Genomic DNA, 12,249 nt, shown 5'->3' on the forward strand with positions numbered 1-12,249 from the left:
CTAATGCACAGCTGCAGTTTAAAACAAATTTAAAGGAAAAAATGGATTAGCAGCTGAGCCCGGCACAGGGTAGGAGTCACCAGTTGGGTCTTCCCCAGTTCTGCCTTCTGCCCTACAGTGATTTACCTCTCTGCCGGAAGCCCTGGGCACCCAAAACATAGTGCTGGGGAGGGTCGCATGACTGCTCTTGTGGCTTCCTTTTGCTTCCCCATCACAAAGTCATTTTTCTGCAAGGGACATAAATTCTGCGCATGTGTAGTGGCACATAATTCCCCCAGGAGTATGGAATAGAAACTGGCCCACTGTACCCAGATTCCCTATTAGCTGTCCAGTTTGATGTTAGTCAGCAAGGCAAATTGTCAAGAGGGACTTCAGCATCTGGGTATGTTGCAAAACCTTTCTGTTTACCCAGGGTTTTCCCAAAAGCAGCGATTAAGTGGGGAGGATTTTTTTGGAGTGGGGTGGGGTGGGGCAGGTTGAGCGTGTGAGAGAGTTGCTCATTTAGTTTTGTTGACTTTTTAAGTTTTATTGATTTATAGTTGTATGGTTGATTTTCAGCTATGGAGTAAGGGTAGGATTGTCCCTCCCTACACGCTAGCCACATTTTAAATTTTCAAGCATCATTTAGAAACATATAGTTCAATACTCTCCCAGTGATCTGTTATCCACAGATCATTGGCATACTCAACCATAACAGCTCCCTGTTCTTAAAACATACTTGGGAGCTCTTAAATCTATGAATTATAAGAGCTGCTGTGGTCTGTTGCATTTTTTCATATCTAGGGAGTTTTTAATCTTCAGATATTGTCATGTGTAGTAATTTGGAACTGCAGACAGAGTAGTCATTACTTTCTTTCTGTTGGATGGGGGCGGGGAGTCTTCTTTTTTTTTTTTTTTTTTTTTAATAAATAGTCATATTCTAATGCAGCATTTTATTTACATTCAGCTATTTCCAAGCATCCAGCATAGAAGATGGAGTTAGTTGGGCATTTTCTGATGAATCCTTTTGCTTCCAGAAAATGCCGTTGCTTCAAAATTAAAGCTTTCTGCAGGAATCCATGTCAATTTCAATGAAATTACATTTTAAAGATAAATAAAAGGAAGCATTTTGCTATCGTTGAAAACGAATGTGAGAGGTTGGACCCCATAATGATTTATAGAAACATACTTATGAGTGTAAATATGACATAACTGGAATATGTTTTATGCTAGATATGCCATGTAACATATCTTTGCAAAGATTATGTTCTACTGAATGTATTCATCCTATTCGTATGCATGTATCATTTTTATATCTGAAATTATGAGCGTTGGCTCTGCTTGTATTTAAAGTGTTTGCTGTAGGAAGTACATAAGACAGATTTGGTCAACATAGTATGAAGGGGTTATTCAGGTAATTGGGAGTACTTAGCTAACAATAGACCCTGGGAGACGCCAATCTACATCTGAGCTTTCCTGGGAACGTTGAAACCAACATGTAGACAATGGCGTCGGCCTGTAAAGAACTGAATCATGCATGGACATGTGACTTGCCCATGTGACTCCAAAACTCCATCTTGTAACTGTGATTCTGCACAGGAGAACACAAGGGGTTTTCACCCACAAGAGAGAGACCATATAAGCCCCTGGAAACCCTTCCCATTTGGTCTTCAGCTAGCCTCTCCACCCCAAAGGGATACCTGAAAGAAACTGGAACAAAGGACAGTAACTACACGGGTTGTGAGTGATTGCTGGACCTTCCTTCTGTCTGTTATCACTTGGAACCACCTAAATCCTACTTTTTATATTTAATAAAATCACTTTTTACATATTAATTAACCCAGAGGAAGTATTAATACGGGGGGGAGGGGACAGCTGTGCATATCTCTCTATCAGTGTTATAGAAGATGAACAATTTGAGTTTACTCTGTATAAGCTCTATACAGAGCAACACTAATTTATTTGGGGTTGGATCCCATTGGGAACTGGATATCTGAGTGTTGGAGACAGAACCCCTTTGTTAAGCTGTTTTCAGTTAAGCCTGCAGCTTTTGGGGGACGTGGTTCGGCTCTGGGTCTGTTTGTAGCAGGCTAGCGAGTCTGGCACAGCCAGGCAAGGTACTGAAGTCCCAAGCTGCGAGGGAAAACAGGCTTAGAGATAGTCTCAGCACATCAGGTGGCAGTCCCAAGGGGGATTCTGTGACCCGGCCTGTCACAGAATTTTTTGAATTTTTGTTGTTGTTTCAAAATTACTTAATATAAAATAAATTTTGAAATTATATTATACACTATAATATATACAACAAAAACTCTAAATCTGAACAAAACATTTAGATTTTAATTAAATGGAGCACTTGACCCAAAACTAGTCTTTTCCAGAATATTCTGAAATTTTTTGTTTGTTTTGTTTCAATTCGGAATAAAACCAAACCTGAAAAATCACAGAATTTCCCACCAAACGGAAATTCCGATTCCTGCACAGCTCTTGTAAAATAAATAACACACACCTAATGAACTGGACAGTTTTACTGTTATCTTCTGCTTTACTGGAATGTGTACAGAAAAATGTAGCCTACACTTCTAAGTAATGTCAGAATACAGTTTGCAACTATAGACCGTGGTCAATTAACTTCTTTATCTAAATCATCTTGTTTTGCACAGCGCATTAAAAAATGGTTTGAATCCCTCCTTGTACTATATAGAACTATGCATAAGAATGCGACATTACTAGTCTGTTTCTTTGTGGTTTGATGGAAGATACTGTAAATACACCTCAGCCAGGCGCCTGAGGTAAATTCTGATTAATCTCTGAGACCAGGGCTCCATAGAAATAATTTCACGTGAGAGAATTTAAACAAAGGCCAAGATTTAAAAAAATAACTGTTTAAAGCTAGGCTTGTAATCCACAGTCAGGCTCCTAAATCACTGGCTTGATTTTCAAAAGTGCAAAGCACCCAACAGCATCCACTGAAGTCACCATAGGTGCTGGAACTAGGAGTGCTGAGGGTGCTGCTGCACCCCCTGGCTTGAAGTGGTTTCCATTATATATAGGGTTTACAGTTTGGTTCAATGGCTCTCAGCACCCCCCTATAAAAATTGTTTCAGCACTGCTGGAAGTCACTGATATTTCCAAGTTGCTCAGTAATTTTAAAATCATATCACTGAGATTGCTAACATTAGGCACCTATTTTTGAAATTCTTGAGCTAGGTTAGTAAATTAGTAACTAGAGTTTTCAAAATGTATTGCCTCCACAGATCACAACCCATCTTCTCCACTTCTTTGGAGTATTTGCATTTTCTGCCCTAGTGGACAAGAATTGAGGGAGAAAGGACCAGACATGTCTCTAACTTGTCTCTGTGCTGAACTGTGCGTACATAGTGGCAAGAGGAGCCTTTTTAGGATTCTGCTTTCAGTGGTTGAGTTCAGTATGAGATTTGATGGTCAGACCAATTATGTGAAAGCAAGTAACCTATCTCTGGCCTTACATGCACTTCCATTTTAAATATGTGGATTTATTGGTACATCCAGCTGAAGGAGATTCTTTCTTTAAAATTCCTAATTTACTTTCTAGTTGTAAATAATTCACACTTTTTTTTTCTTATCCTGCTAGTTCTGTTGAATTTCTATATGTTGACTTGAGACAGGTTTACTGTGCAAAACTAACTTACGGAGATAGATGGGAGGCAAGAACATACATTTCTCTCTCATAAATTCACATTTGTCCTGAAGGAAAAACTTGAATTGAGTTGTCTTCCCAATTAGAGCAGTGTATTCTATGTGAGAGGTGTGGTTATGAAAGTCTGACTTCGAGAACAGTGGGCTTTACTTTGGTGTGTTTTTTCCCTACAGACTTCAGACTTTAGGTAATTCAGTGTTCTCTCTTTCAAAAAAAGCTGACTAGGCACTGAAATATATCAGCTGATATCACCTTAACTCCTGTCATCTTATCTTTTGTCAAATATTCTTACATAGCAGCATTTACTCAACATATGCATAATGGCAGGGTTTTTATTGTTTGGGTTTTTTAAATTGCTAAATTGTTTGGGTGGGAATTAGAAATTTGATTCTTTCTTGTTCTTGCTTTATGCAATGTAAGGCCTTGGCTACACTCAGGACTTCACAGCGCTGCCGCTGTATGTACTCCACCTCTCCGAGGGGAATAGCTTGCAGCGCTGCGAGCGAGCGTGCAGCACTGCAGGCTCTGATTACACTGGCACTTTACAGCGCTGCACTCGCTGCGCTGGGGGGCGGGTGTGTGTTTTCACACCCCTGAGCACAGCAAGTTGCAGCGCTGTACAGTGCCAGTGTAGCCAACGCCTAAGGTTCTGTTGAATTTGATAAGGTTTGTATGCTCTTGGAAGTTTGATTTTATGTATGTTTTAGTATATAATGGAGGGTTTAAATTTGATTGTCTTGTATGTAAGTGTAGCCCATCTCCTTGATAAAAATGTCTATTTTTATCTCAGTGGCAATGGGGCATGGCATGGCAGGGCCCTCCCCGCTCCGCCTAGCCCAGGGAGAGGGCACTATTTACAAACCTGCAGTTGCCAGATGCACAGTGGCCCGCCTGGCCCTGTGGTGCCAGCATGCCCCTTCCCCTCGGGGGCAGGCCCATGCCATGCCACACAGCCCCCACACCCAACACAAACACAAACACCCCGAATCCCTATGGCCAGAGCCCCCCCTGCCTCCGGACCCATTATGCCCAGTGCCCCTCCAGACTCCCTCCACAAATGCACAGCACCCTGCACAACACCACCTCTGCCCAGTGCCCCCTGCCCACAGCCCCACCACAACTGCCCAGAACCCTCCACAGAACCCCCACTCCCTAGTGCCCCAACACACACATCTTCCCCACCCCCTCACAGCCCAGCACACACACACCCCCCAAGTCCCCTAGAAACTCACTCCCCCACGCCCTGCCTCCCGCCTGCACTCACCAGCCCTGCTGGGAAGCGACTATGTTTGCCAGGCTGAGCTGGCAGTGCAGCCAGAGCTGGTCCAGGGGCTGGGAATCACTCTGATCCCTCGGGAGTGGCGCGATCAGCCAGGCCAGGGCCTGCCCCGGCCGCGCTCCCTCAGTACCCACTTGCCTGGCGGGGCCCAGCCAAGCCCCCCACATTGTCCCACCTGTCCCCAAACTGACCGAGACTGGCCAGGCTTCTGCACCAGTCCCAGGTGACTCATCTCTGGGGAGACAGTGGGGCCCCACAGGTAGTGGGAAGCAAAGGCTGCCCGGAGCTGGAGGTGCACTGGGGTCTGGCAAGGGGGCAGATAGGAGCCACCGGGTGGGGCCAGAGGGCAGAGAGGAGCCTCAGCCGGGCTGGCAGGGTCTCAGGGGCAGTGCAAGCGGAGCAGGCTGGGGCCCCTTCTGAGCATGGGCCAGGCTCCATGGTGCCACTGGCGCCATTGTAAACCCGGTACTGCTGATAAATTACACTTGAATACCTAATATTGTTACAGCTGCTGTCTTATAGCTTATATCAAGGGCACCTACAGTCTCAGGCACCTTTTTATACTTAAATAAATCTAAATAATAAATGAATATGCTTTGTATTTGTAGGCACTTGCAGATCAGTTTGAAGACAAGAAAACATTGGTATCTGAACGACTGAAGATTTTCTACAGTTGTCAGGTGCCTCCACACTGGGCCATAGAGGTACAAGCTAATAATATGACATTTATTCTAGATACCATCAAATTATATTTGATATTGTATGCTATCTTGTGAAGTACCATGTCCTAGAAGCTGCAGTAGAAACCCACTGTCTGCTGCATGTTACCATATATAAATTGGAAAACTTGTTGAAAAAATTGGATTAACCTAACAATATAAGAATATGTAGATTTTTTTTTTTAAAGAAATCAAATTCTAGAAATTGTGCAGCTTTTTTATATACGTTTCTATCATACACAGAATTGACTGCTTGCTTAGAGATGTTTGCTTGCAAAACAGCTTTTCTGTATGGTCTTTTCCTTTTTTGCTTTAATGGAAAACAGAATAATAATTCTTCAACAGAAAAAGGAGCAAATAGAGTTAGGGTGTTCTACGGTTACCAAAATACCATAAATGAAAAGGGATGGTTGCCATTCTTAGGGGTCTGCTTCCTGTCTCTCCACCTACCCATTAGTGAGGTAGACCAGGTCTTATAGGAGGTGGGTCATGGCCAGAGTACTCTGGGTCAGTGGGTGAGATAACCCTGTTTGTTTCCATTTTCCACGTAAGCTTGAAGTCCTCGTATACCTCAATAAGGTTCTGCCTCCTAGATGTTGGCCTTTCACTTTGGTCCAGACCCACTCCCCTTCTCCACTATGTGATGGATTTTCTTAAGAATTCCCTCTTTTCCCCTGTGGAATCTGATACCTCATCCCACAAGAGGACTGCCAAAGCTGAAGCACTCTTATTTTCTAGTTGTGCACCTTCTTTTTTTGTAGGATGAAGAGGGCATTTTTTTCCAGCACATTTTAATTTTAAGTGGAAGGTCATGCTCTTTGAAAGATTTCAGACTGTGCTTAGTCTTATCTGGTATTATTATATTTAACCCTAAACTTGAAAACTATTAAAATGAGGTTCAAGGCTTTGAGGACAAAAGATTTCCCTAAATCATGCATTTTATTTATATTTAAATGTTTCCGTTTTATGAGAGTTTTTCCTCTTTTGATACTATGCATACTATCTTAACCAATCATCATTTCTTCCAGTGTTCCCCAAATTATTCCACATATAATCTTTCAACAAACACTTCAAATAAACACAATCAAACCTAATTTTCATTTCCAGTTGTCAGAGTAAATGTGGTTTCAGTCCAAACCAATTTTCTAAGTCAATGTTAGAAATGCTAAAATAGAGGTGTATTATGGAAAGTGTGGCAGTCTTAACTATAGTCATTATCTCTCTCTAAATTTTACCAAATTTGACCCAGAAAGTAAATTAAATTTTAAAATTTCCTGTATGTGGAATTAAATATTTTCCCTAAATAATTAGTATCCAGATTAAAATAAATACTTTGTAACATATTTAAATTATATTATGGTATACATTTATGCAGAATTGCTATTGCTGTAATAAGATGGTGTTATCACTACCATATGTGTATGAATACTTGTCAAATTGCAGAGGCTATAGATCCCAGTCCTGTAGTGAGATGCTCACAGGTGGATGCTTGCACCTGCATAGAGCTCCACTAAATTAATTTGGGCTCCGAACAAGCTTAGGGGGGTTTGCCTCCATTATCTCGTTGCAGGATTGGGGCCTTACTTAGTAAATTTCTATATGTTTCCACAAATAAAATTGTGTATTTTATATATGGTAAGCAAGTTTATAATTTCTTTAAAACTGAAGGGGATATTGCTATATTAATCTCTTTTAAAAAAAAAAAAACAACTTCAAAGTCTAGAAAACACAGCTTAATACAGGGGTGGGCAAACTTTTTTGCCCGAGGGCCACATCTGGGTATGGAAATTGTATGGCGGGCCATGAATGCTCACGAAATTGGGGATTGGGGTGCGGGAGGGGATGAGGCCTCCGGCTGGGGGGTGTGGGCTCTGGGGTGGGGCTGGGCATGAAGGGTTGAGGATGCAGGAGGGTGATCCGGGCTGGGACCGAGGAGTTCGGCGCGCAGGAGGGGGATCAGGGCTAGGGCAGGGGGTTGGGGCGTAGGGGAATCCAGGAGTGCAGGCTCCAGACGGTGCTTACCTCAAGCAGCTCTCGGAAGCAGCGGCATGTTCCACCTCTGGCTCCTACACGGAAGCGCAGCCAGGTGGCTCTGCACGCTGCCCCATCCACAGGCATCGTGGTTCCTGGCCAATGGGAGCTGTGGGGGCGGCCCTTGGGGCAGGAGCAGCGTGCGGAGCCCCCTGGCTGCCCCTACGTGTAGGAGCTGCTTGTAGGAGCCATGCGGAACAGGGCAAGCCCTCGACACTGCTCCCCAGCTGGAGCGCCGGAGCGGGCAAGCCCCAGATCCTGCTCCCCAGCAGGAGCTCGAGGGCCGGATTAAAACATCTGAAGGGCCGGATGCGGCCCCGGCCGTAGTTTGCCCATCCCTGGCTTAATAGGTTAGTTTAAAATGGAATTACTCATTTGTAAAAGTTAAATAAATATTGTATTGCAATGCTTCTGCTCTCAAATCTGTGTCTTACCTTTAAGTCAGATTTGTATGGCTGCTCAAACTGGACTGATGTGCCTTCTGGAAGAAGCTCTCAATTTTTCAAATTTTTTCCACATAAAAATCATTTATGGAGATTGTTACATTGTGTGGGCAAGTTGACTTTAAATATATTTGAAACAATACAGAGGAATTTTTATTAGGATGATTTGTCAGTGATGAACAAAATTTAGAAGTTTGATTGGGATTAATCATCCAGAAGTTGTACTTTATCCAAACTTTATCCCAACCTCATGTGTCTTGAAAGTTAGGCTACAAATTTCAGGAGAAATGTTTCTCGTATTTTTTGTGTTTTCTGTTCAGGCCAGAAATGCCTGTAACATCTTTTCTAAAAATGATAATGAACATGCATCTAACTTTTTTCCTATTATTTTGACTTTCAGCGACAACTTGCAAGCTTACTCTTTGAACTGGGGTGCACAAGTTCAGCTCTACAGACCTTTGAGAAGCTGGAAATGTGGGAAGCTGTAGTAATCTGCTATGAAAGAGCAGGACAGCATGGGAAGGTGAGAGAGTCTTATTATCTGAGCTGAGTTTCTTGGATTTTGTTATTTATATTACAGTAGCACCTAGAAATCTTGTTGTGCTATGCACTGTATTCATGTATACACATACAGATACAGAGGTGTTCTGTATTAATATAAATAGATATCAACTCACCCAACTTTTTTCTATTTAGCAGTTCAAACAGTGGCTGATTTATTGTAGGTGTCATGGCAGAAGTGGGTCTGGAGAAGGTATTTGAACTGGGAGAGGGTAGTACAGGTCAGCGTCCATGCACAAGGAGAAGTGTGTGAAGAAAATATTTGTGGGAAAATTGGACAAGCAGCAAATGAGTTTGGCATCATTGGTAGAACTGAGAGGACCTGTGGTTGGGGACACTGGGAGAGGAATGCGTGAGTGAGAAGTGGCTTTGGAGGTGAGAGCAAGAAGTTTGAGTGTGTGTGTGTGTGTGTGTGTGTGTGTGTGTGTGTGTGTGTGTGTGTGTGTGTGTGTGTGTGTGAGAGAGAGAGAGAGAGAAGGGTGATGTGGTCCTGGCTATGGACAATTAAGATTGTTTTGTATGGTGGGGTACAATGTGAGTGTAACAGATGTGGAGGTTTAAATAATCAAAATGGGGAGTTGCTGAGGGCCTGGACAAGAGTTCTGACTGTAAAAGGAGGTAATCCAGTTATAATTCCTACTTAACTTTAGTTCTCATTTAACTGTAGTTCAAACAGACATATGCTGTACATTTTGTTTTTAAAAAGCATAGTTTTAGGGCATCATTAAGATAAAGAAATCAAATACTCAAGTCAGGAAATGCAGTTTTAAGACTGAAAGTTCCACTTTAACTCTGCCTCCTTGGTTGTTTCTCTGCTGAGGTTTCTCTGAACTTCTTCCCATTGACCTAGCACTTGTGGCCAGCAGTTGGAGCACTAGTACAGGCCAGCCAGTTGACATTTACTGCTTTCATTGTCCATAGACAGGACCGCTCTCTCTCTAGTTCACCAAGGAATATGCTGATGACACAGTAGCATAAAGCTGCTGGTGGCTAGTCTGTACTAGCTCTACCAGTTGCTCACACCAATGAAAATGCACTGGTGCTAAAGCACTGATGGAAGGAATGAAAGAAAATGCTTTCTGGACATGTTGCCTGTTTGCTTATACCTTTAAATGTGTTCTGATTATGCTAATATATCCGGGTGGGAAGATTGATAACATAGGATTCCATGATAAAAACCCTGTTTTCAGCATGTAACTTCCTGAAAGGTGAAAGCTTTTCCTCCTTGGTCTCTTGGCCCCTTACTCAGATCTACTGATACGTGGAGAACCTATTTAAAGCCATACATCAGGGGCCAGTGGATGGAACCCCAGACCGACAGCAGGCTGAGCAGCTCAGCCCACTGCTGGCCTGGGGTCCTGGCCGCTGTCCCCGCTCAGCCTTTATCCGACCTGGATGGACAGAACCCCGGGCCGGCAGTGGGCTGAGCTGGGCCGGCGGCCAGGACCCCGGCTGGCAGGGGACAGCGGACGGAACCCCAGACCGGCTGAGCGGCTCAGCCCGCTGCCAGTCTGGGGTTCCGTCTGCCATCTCCACTGCCGGTCTGGGGTTCCCTCCACCGGCCCCTGCCAGCCGGGGTCCCAGCTGCCAGCCCCACTCAGCCTGCTGCCAGTCTGGGGTTCCGTCTGCCGGCACCTGTAAATGTAAAATGTATTACTGGCACCCGAAACCTTAAATTACAGTAAATAAATGAAGACTTGGCACACCAGTTCTCAAAGGTTGCCGACCCCTGCCATACATGGAAAGACTGGGCTTACATTGAGTTAAGGTTGCAGAGGCAGTTGTTCGCCTTTTTATATAGAATTGTAACTTGTCAATTAAAACAAATAACCTAGAATTTCTTATAATGCCTTATGTAACTTTTTCCAATTATACTAGGCCAATATCTAGATCATGGTAATTATAAACTGACAGATCTGTGTTTCACTGCCAACTGCCATGTCACATTATGCATGCCTTGGGGATACTGTGCTACTATGAGGACTCTTTCAGTACAGTAGAGAAATAGAGGTCAATATTTTCCATTTCCTGGAAACACATTCTGTTCTAGTTAAATTCACCAACTGCCCGTAGGGAGTTATGAAAATGGCATTCAGACAGAGTATCTGACACAGGAAACTGCTTTCAAAATTGATGTTTGTAAAGCACTTTGAAAATATAAAATGCTATATAAGTGCTAAGTAGCAACAGTACTGAAAACAAGGTTAGATCCGGAGCAAAACGACAAAAAATAGAAACATTTAACTGTAAGACAAGGAGTGAGTATATTTGTGCTCATTATCAAGAGAGCTTTATTAATGTGAAATATTCCTATTAAAAAGACACCGTAACTAGACTTGTGGAAATGCATGAGAATCTGCTAGTGCAAAATATTGTCAATGGATGGAGCAGCCTCAGAGCAAGCTGTGTTAGACAAGGCTTTGTACCTAATTCTCAGGATTGCTATTGTAAAACGAGAGTAATGAAAAGCTGAAAAAACGTACAAAATGGTCAAACACTAGAGAAAGTTAAGGGGGGAATACTAAGCACTAGAGTCATATCATGCTCCTTATTTCTACTTTTGAATTCTTGGTTGACAAAAAAGTTACAAACATCAACAATGCAGATACAGAAGTGAATAGGTAAAGTAGTGCCACAATTAATATTGCAGCATATATTAAATTCATGTATTAGATCCAATATACTTGAGAAAAGCCTAAATGATAACTGAGGGAGTGCATATAGCAGCATAAAAATTGCTAAAAGCAAGAGGTTACTAAAGTTTACTAAACTGTTTTCTGTTTTTTCTATGATTATTGGATATGATTCTATTTGTTTATTTCATAATATGAATATAATTAGTGGAATCTGGTATCCTAAAGTGAGCCAGCAAAAGAACAACACGATGCCAAGCAAGGAGCAAAACAGGACATTTATACAAAAAGAGCAATTTAAGATGTGAACACACAGTGTGTTGATAGTTACTGACCTTGTCATTCCATTTTTTTCACTTGTTGCATTCCTCTATTGGACCTATTGAAGAGCAGACACCGATCTTCATGGATGTGGTGAAAAAAGTAGGCTGAGGACAGGGGCCTGAGCTTGTCAGTATTACTAAAAACTAAAGAGGGGCATTTGTACCAAGTGGGAATGTTACTGGGAGCATAAATGTGGGGGAGGGGGCCATAGCTATAGAAGCTAAGGTGGTCCATTGACCTTGGAACCTCAAATAAGGCATCTGGATTAAAAATATCCCCCTACCCTCCAGTGCCTGCCCTGCGCCCACTCTTCCCCTTCCTCTCCCCTTTAGCCAGAGAACTGCATGTTTTGCCAGCTGGCTAATAGACCTACACCCACTACTTCCTCTCTGCTTTGCCCCCTCCACGCTGCTTGGTATGTGTCGAAGGCGTAAATGAAGGGCTGTTAGGAGAAGAGTTCCCTCCTCAGCTTCTCCTGCATTAGTTCCAGCCATTGAACCCACTGTGGTTCACTAGGGGTCAGGTGAGACATCAGAGGAGAGGGCTGCTAGCTTGGTTCTTAAGACATCATCAGGACAAGACACTCTTCCCTCCATCATCATGG

General features: G+C 42.9%; 1 protein-coding gene across 9 annotated transcripts in view; it reads left to right on the forward strand.

Moving 5' to 3' along the window:
* The window catches only part of TTC27 (tetratricopeptide repeat domain 27), a 172,748-nt gene that overhangs the window by 108,038 nt on the left and 52,461 nt on the right, over window positions 1–12,249 (forward strand). For all 9 annotated transcript variants that reach the window (XM_005296273.5, XM_065589208.1, XM_065589207.1 and 6 more), the window contains 2 exons: window positions 5,543–5,638; window positions 8,528–8,650. In XM_005296273.5, the coding sequence (XP_005296330.2) occupies window positions 5,543–5,638; window positions 8,528–8,650 (219 nt within the window). The remainder of the gene's footprint in view (window positions 1–5,542; window positions 5,639–8,527; window positions 8,651–12,249) is intronic.

This window comes from Chrysemys picta, chromosome 3 (assembly GCF_011386835.1).
Source record: "Chrysemys picta bellii isolate R12L10 chromosome 3, ASM1138683v2, whole genome shotgun sequence".
In the NCBI taxonomy this organism is placed as follows: domain Eukaryota; kingdom Metazoa; phylum Chordata; order Testudines; family Emydidae; genus Chrysemys; species Chrysemys picta.